At 55.2% G+C, this 23,827-nt stretch overlaps 1 protein-coding gene across 1 annotated transcript; it reads left to right on the top strand.

Moving 5' to 3' along the window:
* The first annotated feature begins 6,414 nt into the window (after positions 1-6,414).
* LOC136538832 (uncharacterized) lies at positions 6,415-8,132 on the top strand. The gene is made up of 2 exons (XM_066530783.1): positions 6,415-7,329; positions 7,464-8,132. The coding sequence occupies exons 1-2, from the start codon at positions 6,515-6,517 to the stop codon at positions 7,717-7,719; spliced, it is 1,071 nt and encodes a 356-aa protein (XP_066386880.1). The 5' UTR covers positions 6,415-6,514; the 3' UTR covers positions 7,720-8,132.
* Positions 8,133-23,827: the final 15,695 nt, after the last annotated feature.

Here is a 23,827-nt window from a genome sequence, read left to right as displayed (position 1 = left end):
TTTGTTCTACTGAGTTGTGCTCTGGCCACCCTTGTAGATTATTGATTGCACGGAATGGTCTCATATTTCGCTAGCTTGGTGTTGGTGGTGGCCTGGGGGCCTTGCCTGCTTGCCTCCATGAATTTCTTGTCACTTTTTGCACCTTTGAGTCATCATTCGATCTTGCGTATTGCCTCATTACCTTGAATAGCTCCCTTACGGAGGTGGGGTAATTCCTAGCGAAGTGAGCTGCACACTGGCCTATGGCCAACCCTTCCATGGCTACTGCTATAACCATCTCATCTAGCGCATTTGGCACCTGAGCTTTGGTCTGAATGAATCTTTCCAAAAACTCAGACAGTGATTTGTTATCTCGCTGAATGTAATTTAGCAAATCTCTCGTTGTTTTTGTTCCTGGATGATAACCTTGGAAGGTGGAAACTAGCTCCGCTCTGACTTGGCCACAAGACCTGATGGATAATGGCTTCAACAAAGTATACCAATCATGTGTGATGTCTTTGACCACCATGATGAGTGACTTTGTGAGGATTTGAGCGTCTCCCCCGGCTGATGTTACCGTAGTCTCATAACTCATGAGGTACTTCCTTGGGTTTGACTTTCCGTCGAAGACCAGAATGCAAGGCTTGTAGCTGGCTAGCCACAGGTATAGTTGGAGTTCTTTCGACAAAGGTGAAGTGGGTCATATGCACTTTTGTCTACTTCTTGGAGGTTATCATCTAGTATTACAATGTTTCCGCCAGTGCGGATGGCACCTCCTGCTCTTGCTCCCTACAGTCCTTGAATTTGTCTCGCCAATCTATCCCTCTCGATTTTGGCTTCCCTAATTGCCCTCTACGTCTATTCGGCTCTATTATGGGCAGCGGCTTGCCTGAGCAGCTGTTCCTTCTTGTTCTAGAGTCTAAGGATGTCTTGCTGGTACTGATTCAGGGTCTTTAGGTTTCTTGCTTGCTCAGTGATCTCGTCGTCTTCATCTTCTTTGACCCAATCGCCATTTTGGTCGATCTTGACTTCTTTGATGTCGCCTTCTGGCATTTGCTCTTGCCTTCCTAGTGCTATGGTATTATCCATTTGTGGCTGTGGCGTGGCTGGTTCCATAACTATTGCTGCATCATTTCACGCGGCTACTTCCACTACCGCCGTAATGGCTATATACACAGATGGTGCTGCTTTATCCATCGTTATCTTCGTCTTATTTTGTGGCATGATAAGCTCAAGCAACAACCATGGTGGACGCCAATGTTGTTCTAGGCCACGGCCTTCGAACATCGGTTGCCACTCAAGCAAAATCAAGCACGAGAAGTGGATAAAACAAGACTTGAGCGAAACAAGACGAGCGATTTTATTGAAGTTGTTTCTCTCTCTTTTACAATCCCTCAGCGGGGGCTATTTATACATGCCCGTAGGCCTCTCATAGGACATAAATGCCCTCTCAACTACTGCAAATTCGGGGAATAATCCATGTAGCCTTGGCTTGTTCACCATTTGGAGTGCCCGCCTTCCTTGGATAACACTGACCTAGGGAGGCCCGACCGGCTCCGCCTTATGTCGCCTACCCAACCAATCATGGGGGCCACTATCGATAGAAGCTATAGGCCATGTGGAGGTAGGCGGTTCCTCCTTTGGCGAAACCTATAGAAACTATCGACCAAACCGTTAACAGCTATTTGCCCAAGCGAATAGCTGAGACTGCCTATGCGCCCCCATTGGCGGAACCTATAAAAACGATCATCCAAACTATTAATGGCTATTCGCCTGAGCAAATAGTCAAGACTGGCTACGTGCCCTCTGGCGGAACCTACAGAAATGATCAGTCAAACCATTAACGGCTATTCGCTTGAGCAAATAGCCGAGACCGACTATGCGCCCTTGAAAGCTCTAGTTTGGTTTTAGTGAATTGATGATACCCTAAGTGCTAATCTAGTTTATCAAAGTGATTATGAGATAGGTGGCACTACTCCAAATGATGAAGAAATTGTGAAGATCATGATGATGGTGATGCCATGGTAATGATCAAGCGCTTGGACTTGAAAAGAAGAAAGAGAAAAACAAAAGGCTCAAGGCAAAGCTATAAACAGTAGGAGCTATTTTGTTTTGGTGATCAAGACACTTAGAGAGTGTGATCACATTTATGTTCGATAGTTGTACTATTAAGAGGGGTGAAACTCGTATCGAAATACGATTGTCAAAGTGCCACTAGATGCTCTAACTCATTGCATATGCATTTAGGATCTAGTGGAATGCTAACACCCTTGAAAATGTTTGTGAAAATATGCTAACACATGTGCACAAGGTGATACACTTCGTGGTTGGCACGTTTGAGCAAGGGTGAAGAAGATAGAGGTGAAAAGGAGTTAGTCACGATGGTCACACAGCGACCGGACGCTGATCTCGGTTGGACTGGCACGTCCAATTAGTGGCAGCTAAGGACACGCAGCGTCGGTCTTCGACCGGACACTAGCTGGGTGTGTCCGATCGCACCTATGTGGCGCACGCAGAAGTGACGTTGAGTGATCGGACACTGGGTGAGTCCGGTCGAGCATGACCGAATGCGTCCGGTCATGATTTTTCATTTCTAGTGCCTTACTGAAAACGACCGGACGTTGGTGCTAGAGCATCCAGTCAGTTTGAGCAGCGCGTCCGGTCATCACTTGACCATTAAGATCAGGCGAGCAGCGTTTGAAGCCGATGACACATGGCAAGCATCGGCGACCGGATGCTAGGGTCCTATGTTTGATTGATCTGACCGTAGCGTCTGGTCACCCCGTGTTGTGCCCAGTGAAGGGGTACAATGACTCTATTTCATGGGAGCTTCTATTTAAACCCCATGGCTGGCTCAAGCTTACGCTCTTGGCCATTTGCATTGACATAGCAACCTTGTGAGCTTAGCCAAAGCTCTCCCACTCATCTCCATCATTGATTCATCATCTTTGTGAGATTGGGAGTGAATCCAAGTGCATTGCTTAAGTGTTTGCATCTAGAGACACTTGGTGTTCGTGTTTCGCTGCGGGATTCGCTTGTTACTCTTGGTGGTTGTCACCACCTAGATGGCTTGGAGCAGCGAGGATCGTTGAGCGGAGGTTGGTGATTGTCTCTGGCTCCGATCATGGTGATTGTGAGGGGTTCTTGACTTTTCCCCGGTAGAGAGCCAAAAGGTACTCTAGTGAATTGCTCGTGGCTTGTGTGGTCCTCATCTTGTGTTGGTTGTGTGGCATCCTATTGAGGGTTTGGCGTATGATGTCAATTAGCGCGTGAACCTCCAAGTGAGTGAATCGCCACAACGAGGACTAGCTTGCTGGCAAGCAAGTGAACCTCGGTAAAAAATCATTGTGTCATCATTTGATTCCGAGGTGATTGGTCTTCATTGGTATTCATTCTTGTGATTGATTGGTTCACTCCTCGACTCGGTGGTATAACCATCTTGCTCACTCTCTTTACATTACCGCAAACTAGTCATCAAGCTCTTTAGTGTAGCTAGTTGTGAGGGCTTGTTAGTTTGGTTAGTGTGACTCTTTAGTTAGTCTTTGAGAGCACACTAACTTAGTGTAGTGACATAGCCATTGTGTGGGAAGTAACTATAGAAACTAGAATTGTGGTAGGTGGCTTGCTTTTTAGTAGGCTAGCGCAACACTTGCTTCGCCTCATAATTGTCTAACCGGTTTGTTAAGTATTGTTGTAGAAATTTTTAATAGGCTATTCACCCCCCCTCTAGCCATTAGGACCTTTTAGCCCTCCTTTGGCGGAACCTGATCCTAGCCGCAGAGTCCACCCTCTTGCCATAGCGAGAAGGGAATTCTCAGAATGGGACAGCAAGCGCCGCCCTTGCTTCGCTGCGGTGAGAAGGGGGCTCGACACATCCTTCTCTTCGCACATGGTCAGCCCTTCCGCCCGTTATTATAGCAAAATGTTGAGTGCGCTAGAGTCCAACTCCTGTTATTTTGCTCTTACGAGGAACCAGGACGGTGATTGAGCCACACAGGGTGCCCATAGGCGGGGCACGCCCCCAATAACCATGTCATTTTCAATGTTGAACAACAGCCAGCGGGGCATTGGGTCATGGCCATTATGTGTTAGGTGGGACCCCATGGTCCAGCGGCGCCGACAACTGGATCAATATATGGACTAATACAACTTCCGCGTGTTGTTTCTCCCACATCAGATAGTGGAAGCCCATGCTATGCCACATATGATTTTTCTTTTTATGTGTAATGCGACAACCATACATCAGATAGTGGAAGCCCATGCTATGCCACATATGATTTTTCTTTTTATGTGTAATGCGACAACCATACATCTTACACTTAACATGCAATCCAACCTGTAGTGTTGGTTTGGTGCACATTGCACCCTATTTTGTACAACTTCCGCGTGTTGTTTCTTACATCAACAATTGTGTTTAGTGAGAATGTCGATGGCAACTCATAGTTATCCTTGATTCCGCTAGATCAATATAGGTTAATACGACAACACAATGTGCGACCATTCTCCCACGTCAGATTGTTAGAAGTGACAATAGACCACACATTTGTTTTTCCCTTTTTTACGTGTAATGCCACAACCGCACATCATACTCTTATCGTGCAATCCAACCTCATAGCATTTGTTTGGTGTACGCACATCGCATGACATGCAATGGATTATGGTAATATAAGACAATTAAATTAGTTTGTTATAGGAAAAGAATTATAATATAAAACAATTAGTCCAAGTCATGTTAAGCATCATTTCAAGTTTTCTTAAAAATCCCAAGCAGTGACAATGCTACAAAAATGACACGTAATTTGGAACACAAAACATGTCACATGCATGTTGGTTTGGTGCACAGTGCACCCTATTTTGTACAAATTTCGTGTGTTGTTTATTGCATCAACAATTGGGTTTAGTGAGAATATCGATGCCAACTCATAGTTATATTTGATTCTGCTAGATCAATATAGGCTAATACGGCAACACAACGTGCGACAATTCTCCCACGTCAGATTGTTAGAAGTGACAATAGACCACACATTTATTTTCCCCTTTTTAGGTCCTTATTTTGTACAACTTTTGCGTGTTGTTTCTTGCATCAACAACTCGGTTTAGTGAGAATATAGATGCCAACTCATAGTTATCTTTGATTCTGCCAGATTAGTATAGGCTAATACGACAATGCAACATACTCCAATTCTCCACGTCAGATCGTTAGAAGTGATAATGGGTCACATATTTCTTTTCCCCTTTTTACGTGTAATGCCACAACCGCACATCATGCACTTATCGTGGGATCCAACCTCGTAGCATTGGTTTGGTGTACACACATCGCATGACACACAATGGACCATGGTAAATATAAGATAATTAAATTAGTTTCACTAAACGAAAAGAAATATAATCTAAATCAATCAATCCAAGTCGCCACATTGCACCACATATTTGATTCCTTCTTTTGACGTGTAATGCGACAACCATACACCTTACACTTAACGTGCAATCCAACCTGTAGTGTTGGTTTGGTGCACAGTGTACCTTATTTTGTACAAGTTCCGCGTGTTGTTTCTTGCATCAGCAGCTGGGTTTAGTGTGAATATCGATGCCAACTCATAATTATCTTTGATTCTGCTATATCAATATAGGCTAATACGACAAAGCAATGTACGACAATTTTCCCACGTCAGATTTTTAAAAGTGACAATAGGCCACACATTTGTTTTTCCCTTTTTACATGTAATGCCACAACCGCATATCATAGCGTGCGATCCAACCTCGATGCATTGGTTTCGTGTACGCACATCGCATGACACACAATGGACCCCATGGTAATATAAGACAATTAAATTAGTTTTGTTATAAGAAAAGAATTATAATCTAAAACAATCAATCCAAGTCATGTTAAGTATCGTTTCAAGTTTTCTTAAAAACCCGGGCAGTGACAACGCTACATAAACGACACGCAACTTGCAACACTGAACACTGTCACATGCCGCAGCAAACCATGAGTAATTTCTTCAATGCTGTTTTTTCCTAAAAAGAAAATAAACAATATATAATTTCTTAGAAACAGGAGTAATATTAATTAATTTTGCAAATGATTGGTTAATCTTTTTCCCGGTATCCCTCTCCGGCCAGTTCTCTGCTCGCATCGGCAAAGGACACGTTCCCGTGCAGTCTGCAGTGCCACGCCAGATCGCCGTGCGCATCACACGAGCGGGTGCTGCCACCGCGCGCGGCCAAAACGACCCTCGCCGAGAGCAGCGCGCGGCCGAGCCTTTTTCCCCTTGCTCCGCGACGAAATAAGCAGGCGCTGAACTGGCCCGAACTGGCGCGCAAGGCACGCATCGTCCAGGAGCACGACCCTCCCCCGACGTGGCACGGCCCAGGGGGCCTATAAATGCCGCCATTGCCTCTCCCTCCCTCTCCGCATCCGCAAGCTAGATCGCCATTCCACTCCGCCTTCTGTTGGAGGCTCCGTTCCTAACCAACACAACACCCTTTCCGTTCGAGAGAGTCCCTTGCGTTGCCTTGTCGGTGGGTCGCGAGGATGACGCCGGCGAGCGTGGTCGCCATGCCCAGGAGCGTCCCGTTGGCGCTGGCGGCGTTCCCGGCGCCCGCAAGGGCCGGGGAACGGAGGAACTCCCGGTCCTTCAGGCCCGCGGCGTGCGGCGCCAGGGACGACCAGCAGCAGCCACCGTCCATGGCCGTGATGCCGGCGTCGCTGCGCGCCATTCAGGCCAGGAGGAAGCAGGCGGCGGCGCAGCGAGGGGTGCCGCGGGCGATGGCCACGAGCGCGGCCGGGTGCGCCGTGGCGGCCCTTGTCAAGGCCGTGGAGGCCGTCCAGGGCGCGGCGGTCGGGGGCGCCGCTGAGGCCGCGCGCGGCGCTGGGGGCGCCGTGGCGTGGGTCTTCAGCATGGTTCACCTCCAGTCGCCAGACCTCGCCGTCGGGCTGCTCGGGATGGTCGCCTGCTGCCTCGGCACAATCGTGGAGGCGGAAAGGGGCCGCATGGAGGCGAAGAAGCCCGAGGCGGCGGCGTTGGGCAACGCAGCAGAGGCTGACCACCCCGACGGCAACGGGGACGCGACGGAGGAACCACCCGAGGACAACATGCCGGAGCTGGTGGAGGCGGACATGGAGAAGGAGCTGTGGGGCCAGATCGGAATCTTGCATGGCGGCGGCCTGTTCGGGGACAGCTACGGCCAGGAGGAACTCGATGAGGAAGAGATCAAGGAGATCGACAGCGCCCGCGCACGGCGCCGGAAGTCGGCGTACGAGAGGATCATCGCCTCAGGCGGCGCCAACTCGCTCATCCTGTCCAACTACGCACAGCTCCTCTACGAGTTCGACAAGGACATCAACAGGTGCCTCTTGGACCATGCATGCATGCATGCTTTCAAATGCGACCCTTCATTCAATCACGATCTAATTAACCAACCTGTTAGGAATCTTGGTTTCTTAGTTCTTACGCGTGATCACGGCACACATGTGACGACAGGGCGGAGATGTACTTCAAGCAGACGGTGGCCGCCGAACCACCGGACGGCGAAGCGATGCGGAGGTACGGCATGTTCCTCTGGCACGCCCGCGGCGACATGGGCGGCGCGGAGGACATGTTTACCGGCGCCATCGACGAGGAGCCCGAGAGCAGCCACCACCGGAGCAGCTACGCGTGGTTCCTCTGGATGACCGGCGGCGTCGAGACCTGCCTCATCGACAGCGGCAAGCAGAACAACGGCAACGACGTCGAGTGAACCGCAGCCCTTCGATCGGAAATACAATCCATCCAAACAAGACAAGAAGACAAGACCTTACCACCGGCAAGTGCCCGGCGGCGGGCCGGCCATTTAGATGGTGCGTCTAGGTGCCACGTGCCCGGCAATGGCTATGCAGCAAGCATAGCATCATCCATGAGCAGCATCGGCCCTTGTAGGGGCCAGTTTTCCAGTATACTAGTAAATGGATGCACATCAAGGAGCCAACCCAGGACCAGGAGGCAAACAAATAAGGTTGGCAAAGCTAGCGCATGTTAGAGCGTGTGATGCTAGTACTAGTAGTATGGAGAATAAAGCATCCATGCATCTTTCCATTCCACGGCATGGATCCATCATGAGATAGTAATGTTGTTATAACTGCATCTGCATTGTGAATGAACAATAATAATATGTGTGGGGGGGAACCATAGTGCTTCCTTTTATATATGTATATGTCGGTGTTTCGGACCGAGGGGTCCTCAACCAACTAGTAAATTTGTACTGCGTGTTCTCAATCTCGGATGTAGATGCAAAGAGACACAAGGCTTATACTAGTTCAGGCGATCGGTGCCCTACATCCAGTCTGAGAGTTTGATCTTGTATTCCTTGCACCGAGGTGCCTGTAGTAGGGGGTTACAAGCCGGGTGAGAGGGGGAACTAATCCTAGGTCTCGGCACGGAGTGATGGGGGCTGCTTGAGACGTTGCTCTCAGACAGTGGGTGAGTATGTGTGTTACAGGGTGTTGTTTTTTTGTGTGTGCATGTGTTCCCCTCCCCCCCTTAGAAACGGCCCAAATCCTCTCCTTTTATAGTTCAAGGAAGGACCAGGGTAGTACGTGTGCTAACTATACGGCGTCGTGCGAACGGAGGCGGCATGTCCGAGCCCTGTAGCCTGTTCCTGTGGCGGCGTTGTCGTCGGAGTGGTCCGTCCTTGAAGCGCTGGAGCGACGTGCTGGTCACATCCGATCCTGTGCGTCATGGGAGCTCCAGGGCTACCTTGAAGCGGGCGCGGCGGTCATCGTGCGGGTCGCTGTAGGTTGATTGTGCGCGAGGTCGAGGCTCGGTTGGTGCCGAGGCCGAACCATGGTGGGGGTCTCGGCAGACGTGAATGTCGAGATGGCCGAGGCCTTGAAGTAGGGTGTCGAGGCTCGGAGGGAGCGGTCCGTCTGGTACGCTGGTTCGGAGGTGATGATGACCCGGGCCAGACCTCCCATGCCGCGTTGTCTTTGGGGCGGGTGTTACGGGGCACAGCATAGCGCCGGCGCTGATCGCAGGCACAGCGTCGGAACATAGTGACCGGTAATCACCGTCGTGCTTTATCTTAGCCGGTATGGTGTTGATGCGACTCCTTGTCCCGTCGGCCACTCCGTGGTGTCGAGCCGTCGTCCGGCTGAGATTGCGGGAGTGGTTGACACATTAATAGGACGTGACATGCTGTCGGGAAGACTGGTCGAGGCAGGAGCGACGGGTAATTGCCAAGCCAGCCTCTGGCGATACGGAGAATAGCTGTCTCCTCCGAGGCTGTACGCATGGGGCCTCGGGCGAGATGGAAATTGGGCTCCTTGCCAAGGCCTCTTGTGGGAGGCCTCAGGCGAGGCGGAGATTTCGTCAGGGTGTCGAGACCTCCCGCGCGAGGCCTCGGACGAGGCGGAGAGCCGGTGGGCTCGACGTGGCTGGTGGTGAACCCATGACATACATTCTGGCTTTGTTTGCTGATGAGATTTAAGTGACTCTTTTGGTGTACACTCGGGGTACCCCGATTTATGGTACCCGACAGTAGCCCCCGAGCCTTAGGGGGAGTGCATGCACTCTCCCTGAGGGTTTGTCGAGACTCGGCTTGCAGCCGCTCCTGTAGGGATTGCATTTTTTGTACTTCGAGGCCTCGGTGGGTGCGCGCGAGCGCACCTGCCGGGTGTAGCCCCCGAGGCCCTGGGGGAGTGGATTCATTCCCCTAGGGTCTTTTTTCTCACTTTGAGCGAGAGATTTTGCATTTGCCAAGCCCACAAGTGCGAGTTCGGGTCGTGGGGTTTAGGCAAGGTCGCAGGAAGAGCTCCCGAGCCTCTGCATGGAGCGAGAGGGTGATCGGGAGCATCCCTGACTTTTTGTATGACCCTCACGTTTCCTTTTTGCTCGGAAGGAGGGGTGGGATATGCCAAGCTACCCTCGGTGGGTGCGAGCGGTGACATTCCTGGTGAGCTGTTATCGGGTAGTCCGAGTGGAGGCCCGAGCCCCGTTCGCTAAGGGTCGGCTAGCAGTCCGAGGACGCACTCCAAGAGTACCGGAGGGTTTCTCTAGTGGGTGTCGGGGCCGTTCGCTGGGCCCCGGTGGCTCGTTGCCTCCCTACGGTGGGATCCCATTCGGAGACCTCCCTGCCGGTCTCGGACACGACTTGGGGCATCCTGAGTGATTGTTCGTTCGAGGCTTGGCCATACTTGGGCTTGCCCCCAATCGTCCCTGACTCTGTTGTCCTAGGGCGGCTGTTGAAACCCTAGGGGGCCCAGCCTTCGAACCCCTAGACCGTAACAGGCTTGATGCCCTTTATCGTGTTTTTAACAAAACTTCCAGTGTGGCTTTGGTTGTTTGTCTTTGTCTTGGATGCAGGAGAAGCCCCTGAGCCTCCGCGCAGAGCGAGAGGGCGGTCAGGGGTCCTCCTGACTTTTTTGTCCGACCCTCACATATCCTTTTCATTTGGACGGAGGGGTTGTTTGCCGAGCCCATTCGGGTGCGAGCCTGGGTCGCTGGGTCTTGGCAAGATTGTAGGAAGAACCCCCTAGCCTCCGCATGGAGCGAGAGGGCCGTCAGGAGTCCCCCTGGCTTTTTGTACGCCCCTCGCGCATGAGGGTTTGTTTTGCCGAGGCCCCCTTGGGTGCGAGCCTGGGTCGCAGGGTCTCGGCATATCTGCAGGAAGAGCCCCCTAGCCTATGCACAGAGCGAGAGGGCCATCAGGAGCTCTCCTGTCTTTTTGTACGACCCTCACGCTTCCTTTTCGCTCGGAAGGAGGGTTTGTTTTGCCGAGCCCCCTCGAGTGCGAGCCGGGGTCGCTGGGTCTCGACAAGGTTGCAGGAAGAGCCCCTTAGCCTCTGCACAGAGCAAGAAGGCCGTCAGGGGTTCCCTTGGCTTTTTGTATGACCCTCATGCTTCCTTTTCGCTCAGAAGGAGGGTTTGTTTTGCCGAGCCCCCTCGAGTGCGAGCCAGGGTCGCTGGGTCTCGGCAAGGTTGCAGGAAGAGCCCCTTAGCCTCTGCACAGAGCAAGAAGGCCGTCAGGGGTTCCCCTGGCTTTTTGTATGACCCTCATGCTTCCTTTTTGCTCGGAAGGAGGGGTGGAATGTGCCTCGCTACCCTCGGTGGGTACGAGCAGTGGCACTTCCGGTGAGCTGTTATCGGATAGTCCGAGTGGAGGCCTGAGCCCCGTTCACTTAGGGTCGGCTAGTGGTCTAGAGACGCACTCCAAGAGTACCGGAGAGTTTCTCTAGTGGGTGCCGGGGCTGTTCGCTGGGCCTCGATGGCTCGGTGCCTCCCTACGGTGGGATCCCATTCAGAGATCTCCCTGCCGGTCTCGGACACGACTTTGGGCGTCCCAAGCATTTCGCTTGCTTGGGTCTTGGCCACATATGGGCTCGCCCGTGGTCATCCCTGACTCTGTTGCCCTGGGGCGGCTGTTGAAACCCCTAGGGGCCCAGCCTTCGAACCCCTGGACCATAACGGGCTCGACGCCTGGTTCCTTCACCTGAAAGGAATAGGGCAGGGGGGAATATCTTCCCCATTGGCTCGGCAACGGCTGGCATGCCTTTTGAGGTAGTTTTCTGGGGAGATGGAACATCGCCTGCTGCCATAGCGGTCGGGCGCGACGTGGTGTCAGCGGACGGGACGTAACTGTTCCTACAATTAATGAGAAAAAGATGGGCGCGTGGGTGGTAAAATCGGATCAGGGTTAACCGCGTCGGATTCAGGGGAAACTTCCCTGATTTCATCGTCCATCCGTTTTGCCTTTACCCTGCATAAATATGCAACGAGCATCGCCCCTCCTTACCTTACCTTGCCTACGTTAGTTCTGCCCCCATCGAGCCGTCGCTAGAGCAGCGGACACTGGGAAGAAGAAGAAGGGAGAACGGCGAGCCAGAGAGAGAGAGACAAACTCACCACCGCATTCGGACCCTCCACCGCCCTTATGGCCGGTGACATCATTGTCATCGAGGTGGACCCTTGGGATCCGTCTGACGTCACCATGGAGGTGCTTCAGTCGCTCATCGATGGCGAACTCCTTCGTCCGGTGACAGACCCCAATAGGCCGGAGTGGATCGCTTCGTCGGGTGAGCCGGAGTCGAGGCCTCAGGACGGCTATGTCGTGAGCTTTGTCTCCTTTCACGAGCACGGCCTCGGCATTCCGGCGGATCGGTTCATGCAGGTGCTCTCGCATTACTATGGCGTGGAGCTCTACAACTTCAACCCCAACTCCATCGTGCAGGCGGCCATCTTCGTCGCTGTCTACGAGGGGTACTTGGGGATTGCTCCCCATTAGGAGCTGTTGCTCCATCTCTTCTGGGCAGGGCACACCACTAAGCCGATGGGCATGTCGGGCATGAGGAAAGCGGTGAGGGCCGATGGCTGCACTCTCCAAGTGCGTCAGGACCGCCAGCACCTCTACATCCCGGCCCAGCTCGCGTCATCCAATCATCGCTGGTACACAAGCTGGTTCTATCTTTGCAATGATGACGAAGGACTTCCCCCCTACACTGGGTGGATTGTGGGGAGCTACCTGGAAAGGTGGAAGTACGGCGTCCTGAGGGAGGATCAGCCCAAGCTGAAGCCGCTTCTAGAGGGGCTAGAGAGGCTACAGAGCCGTGGCCTTACTACGGCCGTGGTCGTGGCTGCCTTCCACCACTGAAGGGTGCTGCCGCTGATGGCTCGGTGGCGGCGCCTGTTTGAGATGAGGTCGGGTGAGCCAAATGAGGGCATCCGGATGTCCTCCTCCGCCCTTTCCGACAAGGAAATTCTTCGTTGGGTGGGGGAGACGGTGGAGGCGAAGCTGAGAGGCGGCAACCTAAACCCCATCGCGATGTGCCCGTCACGGGGGTTCCTCTCGTTGGTAAGTCGTGCGCCGCTGCAGCCCCCGAGCCCTCTCTGTTTTCCACTATTTCTCATTCCCTTATGCGCGATTGTCGTTCCTACAGGGGATGAGGGATGTGCGAGCCTCTCTGTCACCTGTTCCCGAGGACATGAGGCGGCGGGCGGTCAACCGGGCGCACGCCGAGGCTCAAAAAAAGAGGAAGGATGCCAAGGCGGCGAAGCGTACGAAGCAGATTCTCGCGCGCGAGAAACTAGATGAGCGTCACCGGCAGCAAAGGAAGGATGGCCTCCCGTTGGAGGAGTCCCCGTCGCCGTCGTTATTGACGGATGCCTCGGACAAGGATGACGAGGGCGAGATGGGGTGAGGTCCCTTGGACCATCTCCCTGACGTAGGGGAGACGGTGCCTGGGGCGTTGGCAAGCAGCCCAGCGCTCCCAGGAGGAGGAGGAGGAGGAGGAGCTACCCCGGGGTCGGTAGTTGCCTACCTCGGGGCCGAGGGCGACACACCCGAGGAGCGGGTGTTGGGCAAACATGCTGTTAGCCTGGTGGGCTCGGTATCAGTGGTGGAGCAAGTGGCGGCGGGGGTGACACAACTGCCCCCGCGGAACACCGAGGGGGCGCCGGGGTCCATCGAGGACCAACCGGCACCGATGAATATGGAGGTCGTGCCCCTGCCTCCGCCACTGCCTGCGCAGACAAGGGTTGCAGTGGTGAAGCAGTCACAGCCTCGCTTGGGGTAAGTGTATTTTTGGGTAGAGCCACAGTGTTTTCTGTTTGCTCTTTGGTCCCGTGCTGACCCTGTCTGTGATTTGTCCTTAGTCGGAAGCGGCCTGTGGAGGTGCTTTCCTTGGCGCCCCTCAAGGCGCTCAAGGTGAGCCCTGGCTCCTCCGCCCACTGGGTGGCGGAGGCGCAGGCTACCCTACAATGCGGCGCGGCGTCGGCGAGGGCCGACTCAAAGGAGTCGGCCACCCAAGGAGGGGCTATCGAGGTGACCCCGACATAGATGGGGGAGGGAGTGCTTCTGCCCTGCGAGGGCGAGGCTCATGAGTCAGACGGGGCCGGGGTGCCCTTAGTTGCCGAGGCCACCGAGGCCGAGGTCCCTAGGGTCTCTGAGGCTAAGGTGATGGAAGCCAGGGCGCCCGAGACCGCCGAGGCCGCAGTGGCGGGGGTCGATGTTGCCGCGACCACCGAGGCCACGATGGTAGAGGCCGGAGCCCCTGAGACCGTCGAGGCCATGATTGCGGAGGCCGGACCCCCCGAGATCAATGAGGCTGACGTGATGGCGGTGAGGCCATCTGCTCAGGAGGTGGAGATGAAGGTGGTGGAGGCCTTGGTGGCGCCCTTGGTTCAGGGCCCGCCGTTATTACGAGAGAGTGCCCGGGAGGCAGAGGTCTACCCGATCTCCTCCGATGATACTTCCCGAGTGCGGGAGGCGGTCGATGCTGAGGAGACCGGCGCCGTGGAACAGCCGGCTCCGACCCTAGGCAAGGGAAGCTTGGCCCTTGTGCGGGTGCGACCCGAGCCTCACGGGTGGGATCACCCGCGTGTACTATGGCGGAGCCAAGACGACCCTAAGGGGGAGCCTCTATTCACCCTTAAGGACATAGACAAGGGCGGGCGCTGGGACACCTTCGAGCAATACCGCCAGCTCGTGGAGCGATCACTACGGACGGCGCTGTTCGTGGTGGCCGACGAACTGCCCGGAGTCGCCTAGGTTCGTGCTTTCTTTTCTCATGCGACGTTGTCTTTTTTGAGTTTTGTTGCAGTGAATGACCCCTGTTCTGCTTCCCCAGGAGCTCGAGACCCAGTCCCTTGGGAAGTTGGTCTTTCTCTAGTGGGAGAGGGACGTCTGGGACCAGCTCCAGCAGCAAAAGGGTCTGCTCGCGGGTGCTAATGAGCTTCTGGCGGCATGGAGCGCGGAGGTGGAGTACCTTTGGCTTCGTTGTGCCGATGCGAAGGTCGAGGTGGTCACGGCCTAGGGGCAGGTTGCCCCTTTGGCAGCGCGGGTCAAGGAGTTGGAGGAGGAGCTTACCCGCATCGCCGGTGATCGGGATGCCTTCAGGTCCTGGGCTAAAGAAGCGATGGCCTTGGGCAAGGCCCTTGCTGGGCAGCTGGGGGCAGAGCAGAGTGCGCACCAGCTAACAAAAGGTGCCTTGGATGAGGCCCTTATGGCAGTTGAGGCCTCCCAGACCGAGGCTGTGGTCTAGAGGGGAAAGGCCGAGGGTGAGTACTATCCCCCTCGTTTTCTTCATTTTTCTTGTGTTCACCTCCTAACTCCCTGGTGTGATGCAGAGCTGGGGAGAGAGGCTTCCAGGGCTACCGAGGCTTCTCGGGTCGAGGCCCAGTGCCTAAAGGAAAAGGCCGAGGCTTCCCTGGCCAAGGCCCAATGCTGGGGAGAGAAAGTCGAGGCCTCTTAGGTCGAGGCCCGACGATGGGAGCGGAAGGCCAGGGGTGAGTTCCGCAGGCTTCCGTCCCTTCTTTGGCTCGCTTTTTCTTCGCACTCAATCTCACTCCGTTTCCTTGGGCACAGAGTTGGAGGTGGAGGTCACTCGGGCGGCCGAGGCTTCCAGTGCGGTGCAAACGGTGCTCGAGACCGAGATTAGGGAGCATGAGGCGCTAAAAAGTGCCGCCCTTTCCGCCTGTGAGGCCTTGGAAGTCAAAGGGGTTCAGTCCGGCAGCTCCCTTGGGAGCCGTTTGATTACGCTGAGCAGCCAGATGCGCGAGTGGCTCTGAGGAGCGCTGCACATGGGTGTCAAGCATGCGTCGGCCGTCATCGCCTCTCACTACATTGGCGTCGACCTCCCGGCCATCAGTGATGGCTATATCCTACCTCATGATGACGAGGAGGCCGATGCGGCGGTCACAAAGCTGATGGAGGCGGCGAAAGGCCCTTGCACGGCGCTGGCAACGCTGTTCAAAGAGGAGGTGGACCCTCCCCTGCCGTCTACCGATGCTGGAGGCCCTGAGCCTTGACCTGGGCCCAAGGGGCCATGTAAAAATAGAGTAGGAATTATCTTTGTATCGTAATGCTTGTGGCCGTCGAGGCCTTTCTTTTTGAAGTATTTGTGTTTCTTAGTTGTTTTTCTCGTGTTTTCGAGCCTCTGCCCTCTGTTGCTTCTGATCCGATTTCTTTTGCAAAAAACCTCCTTGGAGCTTAAGCCGTCCCTTGGGCGAGAGGTGGTGAGGGAGTGCCGTAGCCCGGAGGCGTAGGCCGTCTCGCGACTCTACCAGCCTCTTGCGTAGGAAACAGACTTTGGTCCGTGGGCTTTTTACAACCGATTCATCAGAGCGTGCTAGAGACTTGGTGTAGGAATTTTTTTGAAAAACGACTAAGGAACGGTGCTTGAAAAATGGTGCGTGGGACTCAGGGGGAGTCCCCCATCTAGCCCCTGAGGGAGGCTTGGTTCTGCAGAGGCAGAGCCGAGTCTGCCTTACAGTGTTATCGTATTGCCGAGACTCACGATGGGCTCGGGGGGATTTCTCGAAAAATTAGAACAACTAAAGAACGCTTCTTAATTGTATTCCGAGAAACAATATATACAATGCTTGGAATTTTAAGGGTAAAAGTGACATAGCTGTTCTATGTTCTAAGCGTTGGTGAAGATTTCGCCCTTCTCGTTGGCTAGCTTGTAGGTCCCGGGCTTCAGTACTTGGGCGACGATGTTCGGCCCTTCCCATGGTGGGGTCAGCTTGTGGCGGCCCTTGTTGCTCTATGTTAGCCTCAACACCAGGTCACCTACCTTCAAGTCTCTGCTTCAAATGCGCTGAGCCTGATAGCGCCGTAGGGCTTGCTGGTACTTGGCCGAATGTAGCAGCGCAACATCTCGAGCTTCTTCCAGTTGGTCGAGGGCGTCCTCACGGGCGGTGCGGTTGCTTTGCTCGTTGTAGGCCTGTAGCCTCGGGGAACCATATTCCAAATCAGTGGGGAGGATGGCCTCGGCACCATAGATCAGGAAGAAAGGTGTGAACCCCGTGGCTCGGCTTGGAGTGTTCCTCAGGCTCCAAGTGACCGATGGGAGTTCGGCGAGCCATTTCTTGCCAAACTTCTTCAACCGGTTGTAAATTCTTGGCTTGAGGCCTTGTAGGATCATGCCATTGGCACGTTCTACTTGGCCATTTGTCCTTGGGTGTCCTACGGCCGACCAGGCCACACAGATGTGGTGGTCATTGCAGAACGCTAAGAATTTTTTGCTGGTGAACTACGTCCCGTTGTCGGTGATGATGGTGTTTGGGACCCTGAACCTATGGATAATGTCGGTGAAGAATAGCACTGCTTACTCGGATTTGATTTGATTGATCGGAAGAGCCTCGATCCATTTGGAAAATTTATCGATTGCTACCCAGAGATGGGTGTAGCCCCCAGGTGCCTTCTGTAGAGGCCCGACCATGTCGAGCCCCCAGACGGCAAAAGGCCAAGTGATGGGGATGGTTTGGAGGGCTTGGGCCGGGAGGTGCGTCTGCCGTGCGTAGTACTAGCATCCTTCGTAGGAGCGTACTAACTTGGTGGCGTCGTCAACCGCCGTCGGCCAGTAGAATCCTTGGAGGAAGGCATTTCTGACGAGCGTCTGAGGCGCCGTGTGGTGCCCGCAGGCCCCTCTATGCAAGTCCCAAAGTAGGGCTTGGCCTGCCTCGGTGGTGATGCATCATTGGAGGACGCTAGAGGGACTTCGTCTGTACAATTCATGATTGCAGAGGATGTAAGTTTTGGCTTGTCGCGCAAGCCGTCGGGCTTTGGTCCTATCGCTAGGAAGCTCTCCTTGAGCGAGCCAATCAAGGAACGGGACTTGCTAGTCCGTGTTCTAGTCGGTCTGGGGAGGCCTCGTGCCCACTTCCATGACCTCGGGCTCGGCCGAAGGGGTCTTGGCAACCGAGGAGGCGTTGAGCCCGCGGTGGGTTTGGCTGGTGGGCCCTCTTCTGCTGCCGAGGCATAGTCAATGGAAGGCTTGTGGAGGTCCCTAGCAAAGATGTTCGGGGGGACCGGAGCCCATGTCGAGGCCATCTTTGCCAGTTCATCCGCGGCCTCATTGTATTTACGGGCGATGTGATTGAGTTTGAGACCGTCAAACTTGTCTTCTAGGTGACGTACCACCTTGTAGTACGCCTCCATTTCGGGGTCGAGGCAGTTTGACTCCTTCATGACTTGATCAATGATGAGTTGCGAGTCGCCCCGGATGTTGAGACGCCATACTCCAAGCTCGATGGCGATCTGCAAGCCGTTGACGAGGGCTTCATACTCGGCTGCATTGTTGGAGGCAGCGAAGTGGAGCCAAACCATGTAGCGCATATGTACTCTGAGGGGCGAGATGAAGAGGAGACCCGTGCCTGCCCCGGTCTTCATCAGGGACCCGTCGAAGTACATGGTCCAACACTTCGTCTGAATTTGAGCAGGTGGCAGTTGGGTGTCGGTCCACTCAGCCACAAAATCGGCCAGGACCTGAGACTTGATTGCTTTTCGAGGCGCAAAGGTCAGGGCTTCCTCCATGAGTTCGACGGCCCATTTGGCTATCCTACCCGAGGCCTCCCGGTTATGGATTATCTCTCCCAGGGGAAAAGATGATATTACCGTTACCGTGTGGGACTCGAAGTAGTGGCGCAGTTTGTGTCGAGCCAAGACTACGGCATAGATAAGCTTTTGGATGTGGGGGTAGCGTCCTTTGGTCTCAGAGAGCACTTCACTGATGAAGTAGATAGGTCGTTGGATGGGTAGAGCATGCCCCTCTTCCTGCCTCTCTACTACAACGGCCACGTTGACCACTTGGGTTGTTGTGGTGACGTATAGTAAGAGGGCCTTGTCCCTAGCTGGCGGTACTAGGATGGGAGGATTGGTGAGCAGCGCTTTAAGCTTGGCGAGGGCCTCTTTGGCCTCGGGGGTCCAAGAAAAGCGTTTGGATTTTCTCAAGAGGCGGTACAGAGGCAAGCCTTTTTCATCGAGGCGCGAGATGAAGCGGCTCAGGGCCGCAAGGCATCCCATGACCCTCTGTACTCCTTTGAGGTCTCTGATTGGTCCCATGCTAGTTACGGCTAAGACCTTTTTCGGGTTGGCTTCGATGCCGCGTTCTGAGACTATGAATCCCAAGAGCATGCCTCGGGGGACCCCGAACACACACTTCTCGGGATTGAGCTTGATGCCCTTCTCTCTAAGGCATTTGAAGGCTATCTTCAAGTCGTCAACAAGATCCTCGGCCTTTCTAGACTTGACTACGATGTCGTCCACATAGGCCTCGATGGTTCGCCCGATGTGGTCTCCAAAGACCTAGGTCATGCACCGCTGGTAAGTGGCCCCTACATTTCTGAGGCCGAAAGGCATAGTCACGTAGTAGTACATGTCGAATGGGGTGATGAAAGAAGTCATGAGCTGGTCGGACTCTTTCATCTTGATCTGATGGTAACTAGAATATGCGTCAAGGAAAGACAAAGTCTCACATCCCGCAGTGGAGTCGACGATTTGATCGATTCGAGGTAATGGGAAGGGGACTTTTGGACAGGCTTCAAACCGGTGTAGTCTACACACATCCTCCATTTCCCATTTTTCTTTTTGACCAACACAGGGTTAGCTAACCACTCTGGATGGGATACTTCCCTGATGAACCCGGTCGCCAAAAGTTTCTGCACCTCCTCGCCGATGGTCCTACGCTTTTCCTCATCAAATTGGCATAGGCGCTGCTTCACCAGTCTGGAGCTGGCTCGGATGTCTAAGGCATGCTCGGCGACCTTCCTTGGTATGCCCAGCATGTCTGAGGGACTCCACGCGAACATGTCGGTGTTTGCGCGGAGAAAGTCGACAAGCACGGCCTCCTATTTGATGTCGAAGGTGGCGCTTATCCTCAGCGCCCGGTCGTCAGGGCAGGCGGGGTCGACTGGGATGAGTTTGATGGCCTCCGCAGGCTCAAACATCCTGGCTCGATGCTTGGGCTCAGGCAGCTGACTGCTGAGCCGATCGAGGTCGACGATGAGGGTCTCGGCTTCCACGAGAGCCTCGGCATATTCGATGCACTCGATGTCACAGTCGTATGCATGCTCGTACGTAGACTCGATCGTGATGACGCCATTGGGACCCGGCATCTTGAGCTTGAGGTAGGTGTAGTTGGGGACTGCCATGAACTTGGCGTAGCACGGCCGCCCTAGGATGGCGTGGTAGGTTCCCATGAATCCAACCACCTTGAAGGTAAGTACCTCCTTGCGGTAGTTGGATGGGGTGCTAAAGCAAACGGGAAGGTCGATGCGCCCGAGGGGTCACGTGCGTTTCCTCGGCACGATGCCATGGAAGGGCGCGGCGTCGCCCTGGAGCCGCGAATGGTCAATCTCTAGGAGCTCTAGGGTGCTGGTGTAGAGGATGTTGAGGCCACTGCCTCTGTCCATTAATACCTTGGTGAGCCGGGTGTTGCCGATGATTAGGTCGACAACAAGCGGGTACTGCCCAGGATTCGGGACATGGTCGGGGTGGTCATCTCGATCAAAGGTGATCGCTTCCCAAGATGAGTCGAGGTATCGGGGAGTGGCCACCTTGACTGAGAAGACCTCTCAGTGCTCCCTCTTCCGCAGGCGCGCTATGAGGCACGCCGAGGGTCCGCCAAAGATCATGAAGGCATTGTGCTCCCTCTTCCGCTTGGCGTCGCTGTCGGGGAAGATGGCTCCAACAGCTTCTTCGCCCGAGGCGAAGTTGGTGGCGATGTCGAGGAGTGTGGCAGCTGAGCATGGCACGTTCCGACCTAACTCTCGGACCAAGTCTTGGCAAGTGGTGCTAGAGAGGAAAGCCTGGACGATCTCCGAGTCGCCGACGCTGGGCAACTCGGTGCACTGTTTGGAGAAGCGCCGGATGAAGTCTTGGAGAGACTCGTCCAGTTTCTGGCGACAGCTCTTAAGATCCTAGGAGTTCCCAGGGCACATGTATGTGCCCTGGAAGTTCCCGACGAAGATCCTAACCAAGTCGCGCCAGTCGTGGATTTGTGAGGGAGGAAGGTGCTCGAGCCAGGCTCGCGTCGAGTCTGACAGAGCAAGGGGAGGTTGCGGATGATGAGTAGGTCATCATCCGTGCCACCTAGCTAGCAGGCCAGGCGGTAATCGGCAAGCTAGAGTTCGGGGTTGGTCTCGCCGCTATACTTCGCAAGATTGGCTGGTTGCCAAAACCGGGCCGGGAAATGAGTAGCGCGGATGGCTCTGCTGAAGACCCGAGGGCCTGGCGGTTCAGGAGAAGGACTGCGGTCCTCCTCGCTGTCGTAACGGCCACCTCGGTGTGGGTGGTAGCCCCAGGCAGGCCCCTCGTTGTCATGGCATCGTCGCCTGCTGACCACCTCATGGTCTCCCTACGCATTGCATCGATTGCCGAGGCGGTCAAGCAGCAGGGGGACCCTGTGGACTATCGGTGCTTGAGCGGGCTCAGGACAAACCGAGGCTTCCCTATCCTACCAAGGCGGTGCCGTGGGTAGGTTCGAGGCGCCCCCGTGCCGTCGAGAGGCGGAACTCTCAGCCTGCTGTACTGTGCCGGTCTCTAAGAGATCTTCGAGCTCACCGCGGACTCGGCGCCCCTCCGTGGTAGAAGGCTCGGGCATCGCGCGGACCAGCATTGCTGTAGCTACGATGTTCTGGCTAGCGCGATTGAAGACTAAGGGTTGCTCACTCCCTTCGTCGTCGTGGATGCGGTGATGCACATCGCGGGCCCTCCATCGTGCTCCTCTGCCGTCGCCACAACCTCGCTGCTCCTGTTCGAGAGAGTCTCGAAGCTTCTATAGAAGGAGTCGGTCTTGTTCGACCTTGGCCTGGAGCTCACGAAGCTGTTCCAGGTCCGAGTGTTGAGGTCGTGCAAGGGCGAGGTTCTCGTTCCGTGCTGTCGGTAGGACAACGCGTGGAGTTGTGGCGGCGCCTGTACCCGGGCGAGGTGGGGAACGGCTACCCGCCCCCTCGTCCTCCTCGTCTGCCCTCGGCATCCTGAGCCCGATGTGGAAACACTCATGAGTGGGATCGTAGGTGCCCTCGTCGTCGGAGTCGGAGTAGCCGAAGCAGTAGTCGCTTGCGGCCAAGAAGCGGTGCATGACTTTAGGGTCGTGGAGTCCGGAGAAATCCACTCTGGGCCATGCCTCGTCCTCCTTCGAAGAGTCGGCATGGGTGTCGAGGTCGAGAGCGAAGCACTGGCGGCGTCCTAAGGGATCCTCGTGAGCGGCAGTGTAAGCGTAAGCATAAGAGGCGGCGGCATTTCTCAACCCCAAGGGGTATGGGGATGGTGCCGTCGCCGGGCTCTGCTCCGCTGGAGTTGGCTCCTCAGGGAGTGGTGGAGCGGAGCTTGATGACTGGGCGTCGCCGCGTGCCACCGGTGTTTTTCCCTTGTCCAAGCTTAGGCTAGACAGGTCCCCAACCAGGGACCTTGCGCCAACAGCTGGTCGTAGGATATCGGCGGGGAGCGGCGTGTCGCCCTGGATTCGTGTAGCGTCGGGGTGATCCTGCTCGCATCGTGTCTGGCGAGCGCGGCGAGAGCGGCCGCCCGGGCGCCGCCTGCGCCTGGGCTGCCGGTGCGTGACTTCGTCGTCGGTTGGTGGGGCTCGGGGCGTGAGGAGTACCATGTCGTACTCATGCCCTAAAGACATGAACTCTAGGCTCCCAAACCAAACCACCGTGCCGAGACGCAACGGTCGTACGGGGTCTGCCATCCGGAACTTGTTGGGATGACGAAACTGACACGTAGAGGCCCCTACCTAGCGCGCCAACTGTCGGTGTTTCGAACCGAGGGGTCCTCAACCAACTAGTAAATTTGTACTGCGTGTTCCCAATCCCGGATGGAGATGCAAAGAGACACAAGGCTTATACTAGTTCAGGCGATCAGTGCCCTACATCCAGTCTGAGAGTTTGATCTTGTATTCCTTGCACCGAGGTGCTTGTAGTAGGGGGTTACAAGCCGGGTGAGAGGGGGAACTAATCCTAGGTCTCGGCACGGAGTGATGGGGGCTGCTTGAGACGTTGCTCTCAGACAGCGGGTGAGTATGCGTGTTACAGGGTGTTGTTTTTTGTGTGTGCCTGTGTTCCCCTCCCCCCCTTAGAAACGGCCCAAATCCTCTTCTTTTATAGTTCAAGGAAGGACCAGGGTAGTACGTGTGCTAACTATACGGCGTCGTGCGAACGGAGGCGGCGTGTCCGAGCCCTGTAGCCTGTTCCTGTGGCGGCGTTGTCGTTGGAGTGGTCCGTTCTTGAAGCGCTGGGGCGATGTGCTGGTCACATCCGATCCTGTGCGTCATGGGAGCTCCAGGGCTACCTCGAAACGGGCGCGACGGTCATCGTGCGGGTCGCTGTAGGTTGATTGTGCGCGAGGCCGAGGCTCGGTTGGTGCCGAGGCCGAACCATGGTGGGGGTCTCGGCAGACGCGAATCTTGAGATGACCGAGGCCCTGAAGTAGGGTGCCGAGGCTCGAAGGGAGCGGTCCGTCTGGTACGCTGGTTCGGAGGTGATGATGACCCGGGCCAGACCTCCCATGCCGCGTTGTCTTCGGGGCTGGTGTTATGGGGCACAGCGTAGCGCCGACGCTGATTGCGGGCACAGCGTCGGAACACAGTGACCGATAATCCCCGCCGTGCTTTATCTTAGCCGGTATGGTGTTGATGCGACTCCTTGTCCCGTCGGCCACTCCATGGTGTCCAGCCATCGTCCGGCTGAGATTGCGGGAGTGGTTGACGCATTAATAGGACGTGACATGCTGTCGGGAAGACTGATCGAGGCGGGAGCGACGGGTAATTGCCAAGCCAGCCTCGGACGATATGGAGAATAGTTGTCTCCTCCGAGGCTGTACGCACGGGGCCTCGGGCGAGACGGAAATTGGGCTCCTTGCCGAGGCCTCTCGTGGGAGGCCTCGGGCGAGGCGGAGATTTCGTCAGGGTGTCGAGACCTCCCGCGCGAGGCCTCGGGCGAGGCGGAGAGCCGGTGGGCTCGGACAGGGCTGGTGGTGAACCCATGACATACCTTCTGGCTTTGTTTGCTGATGAGATTTAAGTGACTCTTTTGGTGTATGCTCGGGGTACCCCGATTTATGATACCGACAGTATATATATGGGATGTTTAAG

The sequence above is a fragment of the Miscanthus floridulus genome, chromosome 2, assembly GCF_019320115.1.
Source record: "Miscanthus floridulus cultivar M001 chromosome 2, ASM1932011v1, whole genome shotgun sequence".
Lineage (NCBI taxonomy): Eukaryota > Viridiplantae > Streptophyta > Magnoliopsida > Poales > Poaceae > Miscanthus > Miscanthus floridulus.
Note: the sequence above shows the minus strand (reverse complement) of the source record. Positions and strands in the feature narration are given on the sequence as shown.